Below are 23039 nucleotides of genomic sequence, written 5' to 3'. Positions count from 1 at the left end.
CACAGCTAATTTTTCCGCAATATGTTAGTAGATAAATATTTGAGTTGGAGAAGTAGCAGCTTTCCACAATTTAATGGAACAGCACTTAGTATTCTACTCTTCTTTATGTATCTGCCATCACTTCTTAGAATGCCAATTCACACTTAAATGCCAAAATCAGTAAGTACTCCTATCCAAAATACAATTCAAGACAGACCCACAAATGCACTGAATATTGAAAAAAAAACTGCTATGATTTGAAATTTATGTAACATTTGCCTGAGTTAAGAGCTAGTAGCTGGGCTCTGAAATCCTTTGTATCACCACGCATGCTTTTTCCTACCCAAATGCTGAGGAGGCAGTGCCAACGGGCAAACAAGGAAAGCAAATATTTTAAACGAAGGGTAATGCTGTGCAACTAGGATCTGGACTAATTACACATATACATTGATCTTTCTCTTTGGCAAGGGAAAAGAAAGAATTCACAGGCAGAGTACTTATTATAACATGCCAGGACTTTAGATGCATGATGAATTGCCTGATCCTACTGAGCACACGCCTGAAACACTTTTGGTCTGTTAGGACTAACTTCAAAGTGCAACAGGTATGACAGATTCCGCCTCCCCCCCCCCAAATCAAAACTCCAACAGTCAGCTTGGACACTAGTTACCCTATAACTGGGTAACACTTTCCAAATAATTATCTATGGAAAAATACTAGGTGGGATTTTGGCCCTTATAAAACAGTAGTTTAAGCCTTGGTTTTGTTGTCTGCTTGTATAGTAAAGCATTCAAATGCTGACAACGTGCTTTCTTAGGCAACCACTACTCTGATTCAACCAAGGTAGTGCCCAGAAATTCCGTAATTATCATTTAACTACTGCTGTAAGTTCTCAAATATAAAGAGTTTCATTTTGTGCCAATTAGTAAGACATGATTAAAGATTATACTCCAAGACTGAAGACAAAAATACTACTAAGTAAAGAAACTCCTTTGAATCTAAGGAAAAATAGTAGGAAAAATTTTTCGTTCCACAGGGTTCCAAAATCTTTTGCACTGACTTAACTAAATTGCAAATACTAGGCAACGTTACAACATGCCTAAAATCAGGGTTTTTTACATAGATATAGTTATAGATACCCACGTTCATATAAACATGCCACTGCCATTCAAGTCTAATTCTGAAAACTAGCTGTGTCTCGATCAACAGATAGCAATATTGGATTATGGCAGTAAAAGAACAAAGTTTCAGGAACTATCGGGAATAGTTTTGAAAGTGCTTGAACTTGAATTTGGCCAAGAAAAAAAAAATACCCATGCATTTGGAGGTTAATTTCTCAGACAGTTGGAAAAATGTAATTTTTTCCATTTAAATTCTCCCAGATTAAAAAGAACAATTCCCCCCCCCCAAAGGGCTGTAAAATGTAATCAATTTAGTTGTAAAGTGTACGTAATAAGAAAATATCCTTTCCTATCTCCCTTAGGTCAGTTATATCCCAGCCTAGCATTAGTAAGCAAAGATTATCTTAAAACATGTATTGGGCATAAAATTTACATATATTGAGATTAAACTTTCCAGTTAGCTTCATTTTGATCATAAGGAATGAGACATAACCAACATTCTACTCTAACTACTGCATATCATTGTACTTCTGGAAGGCCAAAAATGAAATTAAAAGGAAGTGTCTATAAATATGGACAGATAACTATTTTATTAGAAATATTGAGCATCATCAACTTTTTAACATGAATGAGTTTATCCATAAGGATAATCACAGTATCATTATAGAAGTCCTATTGTGTGATTTAGCCAGGAAAGTTTTACAAGAAAAAACAAACAGTATTTTGATTAGAAGCAAACATAAATTTAGAAATGAAGACAATTTTTCATCATGAATTTCCTTAAAAACACTATATGTTGATTATAAGCAGTAAAGCACTAGTGTTGAAAGGCACTAGGATTGTTAGCTTGTGTTACCTAGTTTCCAAGACAGATACAGGCACTTGGAAGCTTAATAAATCAAGCCTGTAAAAACACTTCTATATTTGTGCGGAAGTCTGCTACATTCATTAACACCTTCAACAGGTTGTCCTGCAGTTATAAGGATGCAAAATTCAGAGTAATTCTCTGCAGCACACTTTACAAGTTGGATCTTTCTTTGGCAGACACACGAGATGTGGACTGTGTATATGTCCTAATTACATCCTAAAAATAATACAAAAGAAATATTCAGAGCAAGTTCCATTAAAAGTAGTCAGGGGAACTTCAGGATGAAAAAAAAAAAAAAGGTACTTGAAGCAACAATTTTGTTATTCTATGTAGCAGGCACTGAGCCCAGCAAAGGCTTGGGGAAATACCTCATTACTATCATAAAGAGTGGGTAATCACTTGGTCTGAAGAATCAACCTGAACACATTGCATATCATGTACAGTTACCTTCCAGAAGCCTTACAAAAACCCAACTGAAACAAAGTAGCTGTACATTACTGGCTAATCAACATGTAAGCAGATGTAATTAAGAGTGGTTTCCTCATTTTGTAATTCTACATGCTCTGACTTCTCCCATTTAAACCAAGTGGGAATCAAATATCTCACTTTGTTGGATTTACAAAAGAAGCTAAGATAATTCACAGCTACTCAAAATTCTACTACAGAAATCATTAGCATACCTTTTTCCCACTGTCAGCATTGTATTTGTCCAGCAAAGCCTGAATACGGGCACCATAGTCAGGATGAACATCAGTGAAGTTTTTCACCTAAACAGGAAGACAGAACCGAAAAGGCAACAAGAATTTTTTTCCTCCGCTTCAAATGTATTATTTAACACATCTTCTGCTCTGTGGCCTACAAGCAGTACATATCATAAGGAAGAAGAGGATGAAAACTTTTTCCCCAAGAGTTTAATTCTGACCAGCCAGAAAGGAGCTATGAACATTTTCAAACACTCATATAAAGCTCTTTCCCGATTTAAACAAAGTTCCACTGGGAAAAATAAAGATCTGATCCCTCCTTGACCCTCACTGCCTTTTCCTTGTTTAGAGCAAAAGGTTACGCCGACAGTCACCTGATGTTTGAAACACCGAGCTAAACACATGACGACATCCTTGACATTCAACATCAATCCCATTCTTCCCATCAATAAAAAGGTACTTTAACATGTTTTATGTTATTTGTAAAAATGTAAAAATGTCCATATTTAAGTGTTCTGTATTGATAATTCCTGCGTAAGAAAAAACTAGAAGTTGCTTTCTCAGAGAAGGATCCTGATCCTCCTTTCCACAAGCATGTCGCCATTTTAACAGAGTTACTAGTCTGCAAGAACACCTGGAATAAAGAGCAAAGGCTAAAAAACAAATAGGCCACTTACAGCTCTCTTCTGAATGAAGAGTTGCGCATCTTTAAGATGATCAGCAATATTTTTACACAGCCTTTGGCGTTCATCCTCCTTCAGCACTTTGGTATAGAATTCTCGCACCTTACGATTGGAAACAAAAGTTTTATTTTGAAATTCCCAAAAGCAAGTCATTATACCTGCAGCAGCCAATAATACTTTCTAGACTTTTAGGAGTCATTATTACTGAAAAAGAATAGCTTTCACTTAGTAGTCAGGCAACACTTAAAATACTCAAAATACTTAAACTCAAAAGGCAACCAAAATTTGTGGTTGGTGGTTTTTTTTTTTGGCAAACCTGCTAACAACTCTTTCTACATCTAGCTTGAAATAACTGTTGCTTTATTGAATTAATGGAAACAAATATTCCTGCTGGGGTCCAATTCAGGAATTGATGATCATGACATTACATGAATACTCTAGCTTTGGTATCTGCAGACACCAATCGCAAGAAGACAAAGTCACAACCTCTAGATATCCATGCCCAGAATATGGATGGCAAAGGTCTATGAGAATCCACTAACTGTCCTGTCAGCAAAAATTCAGTTATTCATGAAATTAAGCTGTACTGAGATCTTCTAAGCTCTTATGACAGCTAAGCTTTATGTTAGGCCAGATACTTCAGAGAGAAGCCATGTTTGAATCATTCTAGTTGATATTCTCTAGACTCACCCTATAATCTCATCCTACTTAATGAGCAATATAAAATCTTTTCATACATCATACCTGAGTCACATTATCTTCATTTGCACTATTGAAGCGCTGCACATCTCCCGAAACGGACACACGGCTCTCCTTTACCACGGGCTGGTCTTCTGGACCAGTAAAACTATTTGGATAATAGTTTGGGGCACCACCTGAAAAAAAGCAATAGCCCCCAGCCCAAAATGAACCCAAACCAATCAGATGCCAGCTCTCAGATTAGGTCAGAGGACAGAAAATGTTCTTTGCCTAGAAGAACCTAAATCAGTTACCCAGTTACGATTCACTTTATTAAAAACAGTTGTCAGCATTTTTCTGTCAACATACAGCTCAGCATCAGGAGCTGTGCCTTCAAGCCAGTACTTAGCATTTCCTACAAACAGAATTTCAGTAGGTTTTTGGGGTAAAAATTGATTTGTTTTAGAAATAAGGAGGTCTGGCCACTCTCAACAACATTGCTCAGAGAATTTTAATAGACAAAGTCATGGAAGTTGTTCAAAGTTTTAGTCCAAGGCAGCATAAAAAACCTAAACACTTTTATCTGCATATTTGTAGTACTACTAATCTTAACTATGTAGGGAGCTTATTCTAAATACAATGAACTTATAGAACTGCATAAAAATAAACTTATTATCTGTTCTTGGACAGGAACAGCTGTTCCCAAGTTCGTTTTCCAAGTATTTCCCTCTCCTCCCTTAGTATTAGAATTCATAGCCCAGAGGAATACAATTTTTTTGGCACGAGGCATAGCTTAGGTATACCCTTGTTTACTTTCAGGTATAAAACAGTCACCATAGGGCAAAGGCTGACAGAACATAACCTGTTGAATAGAGGTGAAGTTAAAGCTCTAGTCTTGCCATTTACACCCTTGCCTTTCCCAGTCTCATGGGAAATCAGAAAGCAAAGCAGTTTAACAAATTGGACTAGTGTATGAAAGCCAGTCTTTAAACTTAAGAAAGGCCAATACAGATTTCTCAAAGACATTTAGGCCATCTCTATTATTTTTATAATAGATTTTTCCTTAGAAGTAGAAACGAAGAGGTAACTGACTTCTGCAAAACCATTTCTCTGGCATATTTCTTCATTTTAAATAATTCATAACTTTTTAAATTTACACCCCTTTAACAAGCATGTGTCTAGAAGTCTTTAAAGGAACATAAACTAGGGACAGTACTGAATTCATTTGACTGAGGGTGTTCTCCTGAAACTCCCTTTCTCTTAAAGGCCTACTTTAAAGTTTTTAAACAAATCTTAAGTTTCACTTGTTTTTAACACTTCTAAACTCCCCACTCCCTGTTCGAACACCCAAACAAAGCCTCCTTTCCTAGGTTAACAGAAGAGATATACACCCATTCTAAACAACTATGTAAACATGACAAATATTCTACTTTTCAGGAACCAAGAAGAAAGCCTCCCTTTACCCCCCTCTCATTGTTTACAAAATTAAAAAAAGACAGTCTATTTGTAGCAAGTAAAAATTACATACATAGAATAGAAAAACACTTATAGTTAAGAGACGATCAACTACTTTACACAAGGCTGAAGCTGTATAAAGAACATCCACGTGCTGCTTTTAAAGTCTTAAAAAAAGACAGAGAATGCATTCTGCAATCTACACAAGCGTGCTTATGTTTTACAGTGAAGTTTTCATTCTCAACACTTGTACAAGACTGACAAGAGACAAACTGGATAGACAAATAAAAGCAATGAAGGCACTACAATATATTCAGATTTAAGAATGCTTTCAACAAGATCCCTTAAACAGGAGATAACAGGGTAAAAGTCACGATCTTGTCAACTAGCAGCATATCAAGAACATAGGATACAGGAATAAAAGGTCACTTTTTGTAGTGAGAAGAATTAATCAGGTAGACCCTCCTCAAGGATCTGCATGAGGACTATTCAACACATTCATTATGTTACCTGAAAAGGGAGCAAATAATAAACTGACAGCTTAGCCTCTTGCAAACTTTAACGTAGTCAAAATCAAAGCTGGCTATTTATACTGACACATGACTTCACAATACCAAAACAGTGAATTTTTTGAAAACAATTTTATTTGCCATGCAATTCACATGGGGGACAGAAATGCATGCAACTTTATACATGCACAACCATGGGTTCTAAGATATGTCACTACCTATCACAAAATAGATCTTACATTCATTTGGAATAGTTTGAGGTAAATTACTTTGATTGCTAGTGAGCACCGAGTTAAAGAGACTATTAGGAATGGCACATGGACAAATTTAGGGCACTCTACAGAAAAGGGCATATGTGGCTTTGTAAGAACTGCAGGTGAGGCCAACTAATCTCAAAAAGGACCTAGTAATATCAGAGGCACAAGAAGGTTGACAAAGATTATGAGAGGTAAGGAACAGTTTTCACGTAAGAGGGAAAAAAAACCAGACAGATTGGGAAGTCTGAAGCTCAGGAAGTTGTACAGTAATAAGCTTGAGTTCAGGGAAAGTCACAAGAGACCCTGAACACTTGAGGAGAAAAAGTAGCATTTCTCACGGTATAAGAAGTTAATAATATCCCATAAAGTGATCTGTTTAGCAAGTACCTTAAATCCCCTGTGAACGGAAAAGAATTCTGCAGTACATGCATAAGTATCATTATATTTAAATATATTTTCATGACTACCTTGGTTGTCAGAAACACACATCGGTCCATCTCTCTGGTAATTGGCCACACGAGTTCTGAAGGGGCAGTTCACAGGAATTTGTAGATAGTTAGGTCCCAGACGGTGTCTATGAGTGTCAGGATACGAAAAAAGACGACCCTACAAGATTTATCACAAACTTTCACTACCACTTGCTGAGAGAGACCACTTAAGTGGTATATGCCAATTCAAAGCACTACACATTAACTAGTAAAAGGTAGAAGACTCTCTCCTTTGCATACATGTTCTTGACATACTTCAAATTATGTCCAAAGTGACACTCGGCCACAAACTAACCTTGCCAGAAAGCCAGTGAAGAATGGCAGGTTAGATTGCATTTATGCAGCTTGGGTGCTTCCTACCAATTTCAGAATGCTAAAAGTTATTCTGAAGCAGGAAAATGGACACATGTAGAGATGAAAATTACTATAATGGTGTTAAATATTACTAAGGAATAACATAGTATTTCCCTACTTATTTTCAACCTTAGATTTACAAATTTATTACATCTGAAATATGGTAGTCCCTTATTTATTTACTGAACTGAATTTAAAGCAGTTCTAGTGACATCTGCATGCCAAGCATAAAACTGATTCTGACCATGAAGTTTGTGGGAGCGAAGAGAGGCAAAACAACCCCCCCCCAAAATGCACGATAGTTCACGAGTTTATCCTGTTAGAACTGTCAACGTACCTTCTTGTTTCCATGCCTATAATTTGAAAGAACAATCTGGTTTTAATCTGAAAAAGTATAACATGCAAACATCCATGACTGCAGACAGTAGAGTCTACTGCAGCCAGTCTTAATCAAGTATTTTGACCTGTAAGAAATCTGATAGTCTTGCAATTTGTATCAGGGATTAGTTATAGCTGTATTTTAGAGCATTTGAAGTCCACCTCTCACACTCATAGGAGTTTATAATTCTAAGATAAACTGTAAAAGCATGAATAAATATGCATTGCTGCTATGGCTTTATCCTGTACTTGCCAGACTGATAGATTTCCCCATCAACTTTGATAGTCGTTGCAGATGCCCCCTAAATTCTAGATTTTCTGCTCCATCAGTTCTTTCCCATTCTTTTTATATTTAAATTTTGGATGAGCACATCAAATAGTGATCATTAAAAAACCACCACCCAAAAAATAATTAAATAAATAGATAAATCAGTTGGTTTCCATCTTTCAGGTTTACTCCTGCTAGACAAACAGGAATAGGAATGCTTTCATAAACAGCAAAGCAAACATAAGGCTCTTCAGGTAACATCTTATGGGCATTGTAGTTTACCTGCAGCATTTTATCAGGGCTAGGTTCAATACCAGGTGGCATGTTGCTAGGATCATATGCCATCTGTTCTACCTCTGCGAAGTAATTCACAGGGTTCCTGTTCAAGACAAGCTTTCCCACAGGGATGAGAGGGTAGTCACCATGCGGCCAGATCTTGAAGACATAAACACACATACATTAAAATCAACATTATTATAGTATTATGCAGCTTAAATAACTACTAGGCCTAACTACTAGCTACTTGCCTGACTTAAGTCTTGATTGAAAAAAATACATTTGCTAACAAACATGTCTTATTTTAAGAACTCTTTTGCAATTAATAGAGTACTAATGCAACTTATTTCATCATCCCAGCATAATCTCAGCACTTGACTACTTAAAAGAAATACCCACAGGCACTTGAAAAACTGCCTAGGAATGCAGTATCATGGGTGGAACAGGTAGCAGGATTGTTTTCAGCTACTTCAAGATGCAACCAGCTTAACTAGCCTTTTCTTTGTCATGTTAGCCTGTATTTTCAAGTTCAAAAGTCTTTAGCCATTTTGGGAAAGTAATATTAGAGGGGGATAAAAAACGTAATACAAGTTTAGTATCTTTCAATAAGCTATTCCTTGGAACAGCAATTGGAAATCACAGAATCACACAGAATCACAGAATCACTAGGTTGGAAAGGACCTTCAAGATCATCAAGTCCAATCATCAATCCAGCGCCACCATGTCCCCTAAACCATGTCCTGAAGCGCCACATCCACACGTTTTTTGAACACTTCCAGGGATGGCGACTCCACCACCTCCCTGGGCAGCCTGTTCCAATGCCTGACCACCCTCTCAGTGAAGAAATTTTTCCTAATATCCAATCTAAACCTCCCCTGGCGCAACTTGAGGCCATTTCCTCTTGTCCTCTCACTAGTTACTTGGGAGAAGAGACCAACACCCTCGTCGCCACAACCCCCTTTCAGGTAGTTGTAGAGAGCGATAAGGTCTCCTCTCAGCCTCCTCTTCTCCAGTTCCCTCAGCCGCTCCTCATCAGACTTGTGCTCCAGACCCCTCACCAGCTTCGTTGCCCTTCTCTGGACACGCTCCAGCACTTCAACATCCTTCTTGTAGTGAGGGGCCCAAAACAGTATTCAAGGTGCGGCCTCACCAGAGCCGAGTACAGGGGCACAATCAGTTCCCTACTCCTGCTGGCCACACTATTCCTGATACAGGCCAGGACGCTGTTGGCCTTCTTGGCCACCTGGGCACACTGCCGGCTCATGTTCAGCCGGCTGTCAACCAGCACCCCCAGGTCCCTTTCCGCCAGGCTGCTCTCTAGCCACTCCTCCCCAAGCCTGTAGCGTTGCATGGGGTTGTTGTGGCCAAAGTGCAGGACCCTGCACTTGGCCTTATTAAACCTCATACAGTTGGTCTCTGCCCATCGATCCAGCCTGTCCAGATCCCTCTGCAGAGCCCTCCTACCCTCCAGCAGATCAACACTCCCACCCAGCTTGGTGTCATCTGCAAACTTACTGAGGGAGCACTCAATTCCCTCATCCAGATCATCAATAAAGATATTGAACAAGACCGGCCCCAGAACTGACAAAATCAGCCCAGCAATTAGAAACGACATGATCAACAACACTAAAACCAGTGGAGCTCAGGGTGTGACTATATGACCTTCGGAAATGCAGCGCAGTTGTAATCTACAGGCCTGGAATCAAGCCCTAGCCATATTTCACTGAGGAAGAGTAACATCAGATATAACATCAATATAACTTCATCTCCAGAATTTCTGACTCATCAGGACCATGTAATAAAGAGTAGACTTAAAAAATAGAAGGGAGGAATAAAAAAGGACAGACTAACTTCATTGTCAGGGACTAGTAAGAAAACAGTGCTACTCCATAGAAACTGTTACACTTTTTTTTTTTTTTTTACAGATAAGCTCAGTTCTGGCATTTGCTACTTTTTGATCTCATGACCTTACTTAAACTAGCTGAAATTGAACATTCACAACAGTGACAGAGATACCTTAGTTAAATCAAAAGGATTAAACGGAAACTTCTCTGCTTCTTCAAACGTCATAACTTGAATGTAGAAGGACCATGATGGATAGTCCCCCTTGGCAATGGCATTGTAAAGATCACGTATTCCATAATCAGGATCAGTAGAAGCTAATCTTCCTGCTTCTTCAACAGAAAGATTTTTGATGCCCTGGTCAGTCTAAAAGCAATAAAAGCAGTAGCACCAGTTACAACATGCAGAAAGCATTACAGAAATCATTAATAAGAATGTAGTTTAACAAAACTTGTTACCTAAGAATGTGACTGTCCACATTTCAATCTTCAATAATTTGAGTTCAGAATAATACTACATTCAACAGCTGCCTTCCAGATAAAAACTAGTTCTCTGATAAGAGTGACATAAATATGTAATGCTATACCGCAGAACACAAGACACCAAACTTGATGGTATGATCCCTACAGCACATCAAATAAAGCAGTTTCCTCTCCCTCCTTACAGGATGGAATGCTCCTTTACTGTCCCATCATCCCATCTTTTCCTACAGATCACATACCAACATAAAATGATAAAACAGTTGCAGCAGCCCTCAGGGCTGGAAGTTCTGGATTCTACATGAATCTCAATTCCTGCCCGTTCCCCCTGCCCCCCTTTTTTCCATGACATCTTTAGTGCTAATTAAAATATCACTTTAGTAAGTTTTTGATAACTCGAAGGCTAAAAGCTGCTATACAATCCCTCTTAGTTTAACATAATGGTTTCCAAAGTCTTGCTTCAAAGGTAGATGTCCAGCCTCCACTGAAGTCTAATGATGTAAGAAAATGTACGGCCTTCAAAACTTTGAAGGGAAGTTGTTTTCAAGCAAGATAGAATGATAGAATCTTCGGGTTGGAAGGGAACTTTAAAGGTCATCTAGTCCAACCCCCCTGCAGTGAGCAGGGACATCTTCAGCGAGATCAGGTTGCTCAGAGCCCCGTCCAACCTGACCTGGGATGCGTCCAGGGACGGGGCATCTACCACCTCTCTGAGCAACCTGTGCCAGTGTTTCACCACCCTCATTGTCAAAAATTTCTTTGTTCTATCTAGTCTAAATATACCCTCTTTTAGTTTAAAACCATCACCCCTTGTCCTATTGCTACAGGCCCTGCTAAAAAGTCTGTCCCCATCTTTCTTACAGGCCCCCTTTAAGTACTGGAAGGCTGCAGTAAGGTCTCCCCGGAGATGCTAGAGACTGCTTTCTCACAGAAGTATGGAAGTTCAGTGAGGTTCTGTGAGCTTCAGCTGCAGAGCTCTTGGAAACAGAGTTTTTATATTTTGGTATAGAGCTGAGGCCATCTTAAAAGTACTAGATCAATACAGCTCATATCCAAATGTTAAACGGGAACAAAACCCACCACATCCAGACTGAAAGAACTTTTACCTGAAGAAGCACCTGTTGAATCTGAACTACTGTGTAGCCCTGAACATGAAACAGGAACATAGCGCACACTGAATAAAACACATTTCCAAAGGGCTAGAAGAGTCTTGCATCTGCACTGAATGATGACAAGGGAATCTGACAGGAAGTTCTTGCACAGCTTCACACCCAAAAAACCCAGTGGTATGAGGCTGAAACACAGTAAGCTGAGCTAGAGCTCAGAGCTCATCACCCAGACCGAGTTCTTCAATAACAAGAGAGAGTTCCCCAAAGAAAAGGTCTTTACAGTCTAGTAAATACCTACTGTGTCACAGCAAGCGCAATGATGCTTGTCATATTTGTTAAAGGCATGCAACCGATATAAAAATCCCCCCACGCCTTTTTGGTTGAGTCTATGCACTAACAAGTCTTTTCTGAATTAAACTTGAAAAGTCACAGAACATTTTTACACAGTCTATTTAAACTGTTTTTCTTAATCCAATATGATATATACTTCCAATAGATAACTGGGAAAATAGAAAAAATATCAATACCTTCACATGGAATTTGCAATAAACTGCCTTTCCACTAGCATTAACCAGTTTAAAAGTATGTGATCCATATCCATTCATATGGCGATAACCATCAGGAATACCACGATCACTGAACAAGAAAGACACCTAAGGAGAAGGAGCAATCAACATTAATGGACTCACCAGATCAAAGATGAAGTGATCATTTGAGACAAACTTCGTTTATTGTATTAACCTGCATCACTGGAAGCCATCTTAATGTATGAATTCCTTGAGGAATTTCTATTTTAAGTTTTAAGAGTGTTAACAAAATAAGACTGCTTTGGTTTTGCACTAAGAACAACTGTGAGTTATATGTCCATGTAGTTTCATGCCCTCACGAAATATTCAGTGAAGTACAAGACATTAACCTAGTGATAATGTTATGATTTCCCTGTAAACATAGGGCAGGTAAGGATGGCTAATTTAAGTTACAAATAACATTTTTTTTTTTCCAAGTTAAAGACAAAAATCTGCAAACTGAAGCCCTTAACAACTTCAAAATCTTCAAGCAGTAAACATACCACCATGCAAACATATTCAAAAATGCTGCTTTTTTTTAGGTTTATGATCACTAACAACACTTGTGGGTACTTTTTCCAATCAGTAATTGCTGGAAGGCTTCTGTATGAACTCATTTTGTTTTTTTAAAAAAGCAACTGTGTATTAATTTTATATTAGGTTTTCTTTTTCTTAACATTCTTATATACATTTCAGAATAATTAGTAATTTTGCAGTTTATCTAATGTGTGACACAACATACAGCTTTAAACAAACTTGTATGTGATAGCATTACATTCCATGTATGTGATTACATTACATCCCATGACTATTCTAGCATTAGCAGTTTGTTGTTCATCAGTATCTCCACAGCTCTAACGTTAGAAAACGTAGCAATTTCCCTTTCATCCCTATATAAAATATGATTACAAAAACAGAAGAATCACATCCATTTCAGAGAGTCATTAAAAGAAAAAAGGCTAGACACATGTACTAATAGCCTTAAAAGTTATTGTAGGCCTTTCACCTTTACTGTTCCTAGAAGATTATTTCGGCTTCTAGATAAAACATGGAAAAGAGTTAGAAACATATACTGTCATAACATGATTTTCTTAATCATACAAAATAAAGTCAAAGGAGAAACTTACTTGATGCAAAGACTCAGGGCGAAGACTCCAGAAGTCCCACACCATGTCTGGATCCTTCAAGTGAGTCTGAGGGTTCCTCTTTTGGCTATGGATGAAGGATGGAAACTAATTTGTCCAGAAGTGGAGGACGGAGGAAAGGAGACGGGGGGGGGTGGGGGGGAAAAAAAGGGAAGAGTTCTGTAACACCTCCAAATTATACGGGGTATACTAAGCAAAGACAAGACAAACAGTTTTTTCAACACACTTAACTGAAAGGAACAGCACACTGAAAGATGAGACAAAGTTGTAAGATCACTAAAAAAAATATTGTCATATCCTTCCTGCAACCAAATTCATTCACAGACCAGTAAAATTAGGGGAAAGTGAAACATTTACAATTAGGATACACAGGCTGTTCAAAGCTGAAGAATGTTTTCAGTTTGTGACTGATAAAGTGAGAGGAAAATCTTTTCAAATTTGTATATCTGAACTTTACTGAATATCTGACTCTTAAATGAATACAGAGATAATATAAAGTATCTGTGCAGGACTCCTCCACTCAAGGAAAGCCCCTCTACTTAGAGTGCCATTAAACTTATACTAAAATAAAAAAAAAAAAATCAGATTTAATAAAAGGAATTTGCAAGAAGCTTTTAAAGTGAAAATCTTCTTCCAACCCTCCCCCACAAAGAGCCTCAGAAACTGTCTGCAGAGTAAAACAGCTAATTTGAACACCAGTGAAACAGGTCAGATCTGAAGTTAAAAACATGACAACGCACTCACTTGCTGGCTATTCTGCTGTGGCACGTGCACTAGCAAACACAACTAGATGTGTGTGCTATTTGTGGTATGAAACCACTTAAGTAATCAAGCATTAGTTCTTAAATTTATTTTATTTTTAAATAAAACCTTTTCAAGTCAAAAAAGTTTGGATCATCTAACAAACAACAAAGTTTAAGTGTGTCAGTACAATAGCTTTTGCTTCTCAGTGAAGCAAGAACAAGATGTGAATGAACTTTTGGACTCTTTCACAGTACCCTCATCTTTTGTGCTTACTCACCAACATTGCATCTCGAATAAAGAAGATCGGAGTATTATTTCCCACAAGATCCCAATTACCCTCTTCTGTATAGAATTTCATTGCAAAGCCTCGAGGGTCACGAACTGTATCAGCTGACCCAGATTCTCCAGCTTGAAGAAACACATGAACATATAGAGCGTTATGACAGGAAATGCATACAAGTCGTAAGCATAAAAACAGAGAACTTGAGAATATGCCATAAAATCCTAAAAGGGTGGGGTTTATTAATTTAAGTCTTTTCTAAGCCAAGGAATTTCTGGCATATTTTCAAGAATACTTCAGGCACTAGAAGTTTCCAAAGTGTGAACAGACACCCCCCCAAGCATTTGGGCCACAGTTAAAAGAAAAAACAAAACAAGTATATCCACTTGAATAAATTAAGAGTGGAATTTGCATTATCACTAACAAGAGACAACATCAGATTATAAGGCTGCATCGGCAAAAACCACACTAGTTTCTGCACATCAAACCCCAGTATGAAAGCTCTTATTTGGAAGGTAGCAATCTAAATGGCGTGCCTAATAAAAAGCATACTTATTGCAGAAGAGTTCCAACCCTTTTAAGTCCCCTCCTGCTTTATCCAAAACAGCCCTTTCAATGGGTAACTTTATACCAGAGCAGAAGCGCCTACCACAATACCTGAGCAAGAGTGTTCCAGAAGTATTCAGGAACAGCTAATGCTAAACATCATGATGAAATAATAAGGACATGTTCTCTCATTTTAAAAAAAAAATTGTAGTACTGTAGCTAGGAAGAAAGGTGTTCTCACAGAGCAGGGAAAGGAAAGGTAACGATGCAAGAACCCACTTCAGCACACAATCCGCAGCTCAAACTCAGCTGCGCATCTCTCCCCTGTATAACATTCCCTGACTCCCTAAGTTTTGGTGACACAGGGAAAAGCCAGTAGGGCAAAACCAGCAGCTCCTTGAGCCTTGTTGGACTACTTTTTTCTCTCCAATACTACTTCCAGAACCAAACCCTCACTAGGATTTCTTTTCTTTTAAATACAGATACAGTAGTAACACATATGTCTTGAAAGATCATTTTTCTATCAGACAAGATACTGATCATAATGCATGTTTCAACTACTACAATATAAGATTTTGCTAGTTTATGCATTCAGCTCTATAGAAATAAGTTTATTTATGGAAGATTGTTTATTCTTCTTTACCTAGTGGTTACTTTACAGCATTTATCCCCAAAACATTCCTACGGCATAAGAGATTATAGGTATTTAACTTTCAAGTGTTAACTAAACTTTCAAGTGTTAAACTGCAGTATGCAAGAGTTGATTGTGATCCACTTAGAAACAAAGCAAGCTTTCTGTCAGAACATAAAAATAGCTCAGACTGTGCTTTCTCTCACATTCCAGATGGAAAAGTATCTATGGAGAGCCTGGCAGAAAGATGCAAAAGCTGCTTAAGGTCTTACATTTAAATTCACAGAAGAGGAATTGGTTGGCAAAAAGCATTTCAAACTACCTTAAGTACATTAAATGCTCCACAATGCAAACATTGTACATAGTGTAACTATGGTACACGTTTAAGAAGATATACAATAACTTTAGAGCCTTACCGACAGTGGAGAATCGTATAGCAATTGGAGTTCTTTTTCCAATGTGTTCAAACACTTTTGCCTTACAATACTTGGTAATATCATGAGTGACTTCAAAATAGCCAAAGGCTCCTGAAGAAAAGTAAATTCAAAATATCAGATCTAGACACCTTCCTTCCACTCATAGCATATCTGTTATTCCAGTGTGGTCCAACACACAACTTTAAGTCAAAAGCGAGCATGGAAATACACCAGTTTAAACACAGGTCATATCTATGCACTAAGACACTCAATTTTCACAAAATTAAATTTACTTAACACAAACTACTATTTGCATGGTTCTCACTCCCCCTGCCTTCACTGATTCTTAACCGTTCCCAGCAGCAATACAGACCACATTTCTACTGTGCAAAATAACACACAGCAGCTTTTTGGATGCCCTTCTGCCAAGATTTGCATATTTATCTCAGAGCAAGACAAGTCTTTCATTAATCCTGGTCTGTGTTGCAGAATTTTTGGTCAGCTGGATGAAGCAACAAAATTCTTCCCAGCCCCACAGAGAAGTCTTTTCCATGTACATTCACATTACAAATTCAGTCCCCTATTTTCTTCTTCTAGGGCAATACATAACAAAAATCAGAGATGCCAGTTCTACCCTACTAAGATCAATAACAAATTTTAAAATAAATTTTTAAAAAACCTAAACCAATTCAAGTATTAGATCATCATCATCTTCCTTTGGCAGACAGATACATCGGATGACAAAGAAAAGAATCTCTACCAAATAACATGCAGACAGACGTTAAAATAGAGACAGGTAAGTCTTCCCTTCCAGAGGAATGGGGTACTATGGAGCAACAGAAGAAGCAGAGATTACAGCAAATACAGTAAAAATCTAAGGGCTATAACTGTATTTTCTCTCTTTTTTTCTTTTTAAACAGTTTTTCAGTGCTTAAAGTTTTGGCATTGAGCTCTTCTAAAGCAGGCCTTACCTCCTGTTCTCACTGTTGTGACACATAATTATTACAATCTATAATACTAAATTCTAGATAATATAATGCAATTTATCTGTAACAATCCAGGCATTTACTCAAAGAGTTTTTAAAGTCTAATTCTACACAGAGAAAAAGTATGTGTTTTTAATCATACCTGCTCCTTTTGCATGCACAACTCTTTCAGGAATCCTCTCTCTGTCAAAATGAGCCATCTCATCAGTGAAAACAACATCTTGAACAAGAAGAGGTCCATGTGGTCCTACGGTCAGAATATTAAGCTTATCCCCTACTGGGTTCCCAGCACCGGTGGTCAAGACGTCTGCTTTCTGAAAGCAAGAGACAGTCAGTATCACACCACCAGAAATTAAAACACCCTCTATATTTAAAGCCACACAACATGCATGCCTGTTATGTGTCATAGGATGTATTAACAAGTATATAGCTAAGTTATGTAAGATTCTGGAACTCGTTACAGAAAATACAGATATCTAACTACATCATAGTACTATGACTGCAGCTGTTTAAGAAGGGAAGTTCAAGTCATGTATAATCCAAGAATGTCTTCCACGGTTCAGAAATATTACTTTTTATTACTTGAAGCTCTTGCTTCAAGAAAGTATGAAGTGTCAACCTCAAAACATGAGTTAAGGTTCAGTTTGCGCCCCACCTCAATAGGACAGGATGGGAAAAGAGCGAGTTAGAAAAGGAATAGCTGCTGGAGAGTAATAAGGGAGCAAGGAAAGGAAGAAGGTAATGTCAATACAAGGATGGAGGCGTAAGAACAGAGCTATAGTCACACAGCATAAAGACTAATAGGGGGTACCCATGATTACTGTTGGTCTGGAAAAGCTATAAAAAATAACATAAGCAAGAGCACCTGAGGAATCATCATTCTAGACTCTTGAACCATGGAAGGACTAAGATTAACAAAAGCCCTAAGAAGCCCTACTGTCAATAAATGTCCTGTTTAAAGGACAGCAAACCAGAATTTTTTTTTTACTAGCATCATCACTGTCTTTAAGAGAACTGCCCAAGATAGCGCATATTCATCCTCTTCCCTTCCATACCAAGTCTTAAGTTAACCATTCTTGTAGGCTACTTCAAGCTGCAGCACCTGTAGGAGTGCTGCAGTAGGAGTGACCCTGTACCTGAAAAAAACAGCTACTCCAAGAAACACCTGCTGGAACTATGTAGCACTATAACTGAGCATACTTCCACTTTCTTAAAAAAAAAAAATCCACAGTTACATGTTGCACTAAACTGACATACATCCATATAGGCTCTCTATCCATACCATCCTACCCTCTTCTGCCAGTGGCATCCACGCACCTGAACCACGGGAAATGCACCAGAATACACTCATTCATCCCCTCCTGAGTAGTTCTCCTTCTTTTAAAGTTCCATAAATGAAAAGGGATGGTAAAGAGAAGGAAGAAGTAACTCTTGATGAGAAGACCATTTTTATATCAACGACTTTATGGGATTCCAACTTTCAACAATTTAAGTTCTGCTTTAAGTTTTTCAATTACTGTAAACAAGCAAAATTCCCATCCGTATCTCATGGAAGAGTATACTGAACCGGACTAGCCTCCAGGTTTTTTCCAAGAGTATATTCTTGGGGAAAGGGGAAAGAACAACTACTCACATCTACACCCAGAGCTCTGGATAAGGCAGAATTAAATACACCTTTGTTTAACTTAGGTATGTGAATAACCACATGAAAGACATTTGACAGGATAACTGCATTTCCAATGTGTTCTTACTAATATGCAATACACACTACTCTAGCTGGCTTGAATTCCAAAGATAGCCAAGTTCTTTATTCTTCATTCACCCATTCATTAGCATAAAGCTACAAGTATAAAGTCAACTCCTTCAGGATGCCCGAACTCCTAACCTACACTGAAATTTGTACAAACATTTAAAAAGGACAATATATAATCTGTTACAAACAGGAACATGATGTTAAAAATTTACAGGAAAGTTAAAATACCTTAAATAAAGCTAAAGTGGTAAGTCAAAGGAACATCTGCTTGAATCAAAACATTATCTATAACTTGTCAAGGGAAATATGCAAGAGAAGAACTATTCTTGGTATTCTTTCTATTACTTTTATATCACATGCTTCCTACTTTATGTTTTGCTCAGCTTTAAATGAGCCAAAGGAAACTATTTCACTGCTCACTTTGAGAAACCACCTAGTTAGCACAGGAAGGTCTCCCATCCCGAGTCTAAGAGTCCAGCTTCTTAAAATGATACCCTAATATACAGGCTCCATATAATTTCACACCCTTAAATATATATGCTTTATTAGGTTTTAACTATCATCTTGAACTAGAAATTGCTTACATTGCCATTACAAATGCTTAGAATTAGAACTTAGAAATGCTTAAAATTAGAATTTAATTTCATATATTAAAGCAGCTAAAAGGACACCGCCATATTCAAGGAACTTTAGGAAAAAGCTCATTCATCCATTCCCCGATTCAGTGTAGTAAGTGTTAAAACATTCTACTTCCAAGATAATTACCCAGCACAAATTAATGTAATTATATTATCAGCTCATTACCCTGACATATTTTTCTGTACTGAGGCATGAAAGCTACAGGCAACCCATCTCAAAACTCATTCTAAGCCTCCGCTTTGAAAAGCCCTTTCTTAGGACATGGTACCGTCTGCAAGATGAGCCTATAAAATGCTCACACATCACAACGCTTTTAATTGAACTCTTCGGCCAAGAAATTTTTTCAGGGTTTGTTTAGGGAAAACTACTATTTTTTTTTTTAAGTCAGCTTCCAGCACTGCCGATATTCTTTTTATCTTCATTAGTTTTGCTGATGAAAATTTTCAAGTTTCTCACAACTAAAACACAATGTATTAAGTTTTTCTAATCGTAAATTCATTGAGGGTTTTTGTATTGATGACTATCATACTCATTTAAGACAGGCAAGCTTGCTGTAATGTGATGAAAAAGAACAGATCTTATCAATGACATCCTAAGCTGCTGCACTTTCCTCTCCAACCTCCTGGTGTTATCATTCATTACAGACATTTCCATCCTTCCCACATGTTCTATGTACACGTAGAGACTTTCACTTCATCCCTTCTCTAAGGCAACCTGTGGCACTGCTACACAAAAACCCTGTGTACAGCTTCAGCACCATTTATGAATTCTGACTACTATAATTCGAAGAAAAGCAAACTTGGGGACTAGATTCTGGTAACTTTTTTTTTTTTTTTTAAACATGAGCCATAGCTCTTAAGACCCCTTCCCCATCCACACAATGACTTTTTAAAGTCACTAATAACTATGCCATCTTGAAGCAGCAACCAAGTTTTACTCAGTCCACTGAGAAACACAAAAGGTATGTTGAATTAGAGCCCTGTTTATCCTGGAGTTCTTAATAAATTCTAAGAAGCCCAGTACGTTTAACTACACAGTGGTAGGACTATAATACATATACCAACACCTGTGACCTTCTCCTCCACAAATCCCTTGTGAGAGCTTGGTAAAAGAAGAAAAAGTGAAACCTTAGTCTTCAGGAGACTTTTTGAGTCCTTTTGATTCACCTATACCTTTACAATAACTTCCGTGAGATTACCTCAAGGGTAGGAAAAAACCTTGCATATTATTTGTAACCTATGCATGTAACAGAATAAAATTTGGAGAGGTAATGCAGCCCTTCTCAAACCAACAAGCTATATTGTTGTCTGAAAACCCCTTTTCCTATAATACTAACATTTCAGACTACTAGAAGTAGTAGCTAAAACCACAACTTTTTGAAAATAAACATATCAAAGATTTTAACAGCTTTGTGGTTGTACAGTCTCTTTTGTGCAGGCAAACTTTCTGAAAAGTTCTTTCTAACATTCACATTAGAAGTACAAACACTATTTATTTTTTTTAAATGGTAAGATATATTCACTTTAGTTTCAGGATAATGTTATGCGGGGCACACAGAACAAGTTCCATCAGTGTAAAGGGAGAGAAAAAACCAGTAGTTTTTAAGAATTCTCATACTACTTTTGGACTCGGGCTTGTTTGATGCCTATCTTTTCATACAGTTGGGAGCCGCACACAGTCAAAATCTTAAAAGATAAGAACTTTCAAATCTGCGTGGGTATTTCATTACAGCTCTAACCTGCTGTAACAGAAAGAAGGGAAACAAAGCCAGGAGAATTTTAGTCACAGCTGTTGTAAACACCATACATCAAAGTACATACTTCCAGGCATTACTGATACTTTGCACCTTACACAAGTCACTTTAAAATTCTAATTAGTCCTCCCTACTTTCTATCTAAAGGTCTCATGACTTCTTATGCAACAGAGACTTTGGGTTGCCTCCCAACCTTCAAATTAACCTTGACCTGTATTCAAATACTGCTTCGTTACAGAAAAGCCAACATCCATACGAAAAGTATTACTCGGGGTACAAAATTAAAATATTGTAAAACATGCTAGAATATGATGAAGTCACAATTCATCACTGGAAGGTAGTTTTCATACAGTACTTTTTAGAACGGAGGAGAAAAAAAATAAAATCAAGTTGACTTAACCACCATCCACTTGTGTCTTGTAAGACTGCTGCTTAGTATAACCAACAGAAAAAGTATTTAATGCCAAATTCACATTTCCATCGGAAAATACATAGTAGAAACTGTCACAGTGATTTGATGAAGAAGGGAAATCAACTATTGCAGTATTTCTACATTTACCCAAATATTTTGGGGTATATTCTACACCTTCTGAAGAGTGCCAGGCTGTTGACTGTATGTTCTTATGGTTTTAACCAACCACCTGCCCCAATCCTCTTCAACCTGGTAAAGAAGTCTCCACATATTGCTGAGCGTACCTTATCTTTTATACTATTCCCCAGTTACATTTTCCCTGGGTTCTGTCAAATGTGATAAGACAGAACTGAAAACGTGAATATCTGACTCGAGACAAAAAAAAAAAAAAAAAAACAAACCAAAAAAACAACTTTGCCCAAGGACCTGTCTGCTGGGGCACAGGCAAGCCCCATTCCTGCCTAAAATGGGGGGCTGTGGACACGGCAGCTGTGCCCGCGGTGCTGACCGCCCTTGTCCCTCCTGGCCAAGCTGGCAGCCAACGGCCCCTTCGTGCTTCGCTCCTCCCGGGCACGGCACCAAGCTCCGCGCTACGGAGCTACGCCCCCCCGACGATCCCTGCTCTGTCCCAGCTGGTTTCCGTCCGGCCAGGCGCCAGGCCGGAGGAACAGCCCGGGCCCCGCGCCCTCCAGCACCGGGGCTTCCCCGCTCCCCTCGGTCCCCGTAAGGAGGGCGACGCCGCCCGCGGGCCCATCGTCCCTTCGCCGCCCCCTGCAGCGGGCCGGACCGTTACCGCCCATAAAGCCAGGCCGGAGGGAGAACGGACCCAGCGGAGAGCTGGGTGCCGAGGGGCGCCGTCCCACAGGCCTCGCAGCGCCCGCCCCGCGGAGCCCTTGGCGGGTACCTGCGAGCCCCGCTGGCTCCGCCACTGCTTCAGCTGGTCCGAGGCGTCGTCCCGGCCGTCAGCCATTTTGCAAGCTTTAGGCGACCCTCAAAGCAGGAAGGGCGACGCGGAGAGATGCAAACGCGGGGCGGCCCGGCGGGAGCGTGCTCGCTACCAGCGAGGAGGCAGCGCCGGAGAGGTCACCCCGCGGGAAGCCGCCGCTGCGCCGCACCCTGCAGCACCAGCAGGTAGCGGGAGCTACCGCACCTACTGCTTCTACACCCAGCGCTGCACCCACCCCCCCGCTACTTCCTCGGCCAATAGCGCCGCGTTCAGCGGGCAGCGCGAGCTCTGAATGGGTGACAGCAGCGTCAATCAGGTGCCGTGAGGCGGTGGGCGTGCGGGCGGCAGCCCGCCGCCTCAGCCTGCGGGGCTCGGCGGCAGGCAAGCGCGGGGCTGCAGCGCGGTCCTTGACAGCGCGTGTGAGTGTGTGTAATTAGCTAGTATGGAGGCGTGTAAGTAACTTCATTTTTGGTGTGTGTTTTCAGTTTTGAGGTGTTGGAACTTTCTAAAGCTGCCGATTGGGGAGAAGTTATTCAGCGGCCTAGGACACGGCGGGATGAGGGCACTGTGAGAACTCCAGTCACTTAGGGGGTTTCAGAGGCAGGGTTTGTTTCAGTGTGAAAAAATGTTTTAAGTTGCAAAATTGGAGTGACCAGGTGTATGGTTAAACGTTCATTCTTGTATCTATACCTCAGATGAGGCACTGGTTAAATGAGGCATGCTAACGTTGGTCATAATTCATATGCGCCCGATTCTAAACAGTATTTCTTTGGAGGC

General features: G+C 39.1%; 1 protein-coding gene across 1 annotated transcript; it reads right to left on the bottom strand.

The window, feature by feature from the left end:
• Positions 1-1770: 1770 nt before the first annotated feature.
• CAT (catalase) lies at positions 1771-22490 on the bottom strand. Its single transcript, XM_082000630.1, has 13 exons — positions 22221-22490; positions 16902-17073; positions 15774-15884; positions 14178-14308; positions 13139-13243; positions 11973-12098; positions 10032-10223; positions 8022-8174; positions 6719-6857; positions 4097-4227; positions 3347-3454; positions 2649-2735; positions 1771-2184 (listed from the first exon to the last, which is right to left on the bottom strand). Exons 1-13 carry the CDS (start codon positions 22284-22286, stop codon positions 2119-2121), a joined length of 1587 nt encoding a protein of 528 aa, XP_081856756.1. The 5' UTR covers positions 22287-22490; the 3' UTR covers positions 1771-2118.
• Between the last annotated feature and the right edge of the window lie 549 nt (positions 22491-23039).

This window comes from Phaethon aethereus, assembly GCF_964289735.1.
Source record: "Phaethon aethereus genome assembly, chromosome: 5".
In the NCBI taxonomy this organism is placed as follows: domain Eukaryota; kingdom Metazoa; phylum Chordata; class Aves; order Phaethontiformes; family Phaethontidae; genus Phaethon; species Phaethon aethereus.
Note: the sequence above shows the minus strand (reverse complement) of the source record. Positions and strands in the feature narration are given on the sequence as shown.

Excerpts from the sequence above, each read along its gene's own strand:
- CAT (XM_082000630.1), bottom strand. The coding sequence starts at position 22,286 with ATGGCTGACGGCCGGGACGACGCCTCGGACCAGCTGAAGCAGTGGCGG. Across the intron at positions 10,224-11,972 it reads ATTGCAAATTCCATGTGAAG|ACTGACCAGGGCATCAAAAA; the intron begins GTATTGATATTT and ends TATTGCTTTTAG. Across the intron at positions 8,175-10,031 it reads ATCCTTTTGATTTAACTAAG|ATCTGGCCGCATGGTGACTA; the intron begins GTATCTCTGTCA and ends TATGTCTTCAAG.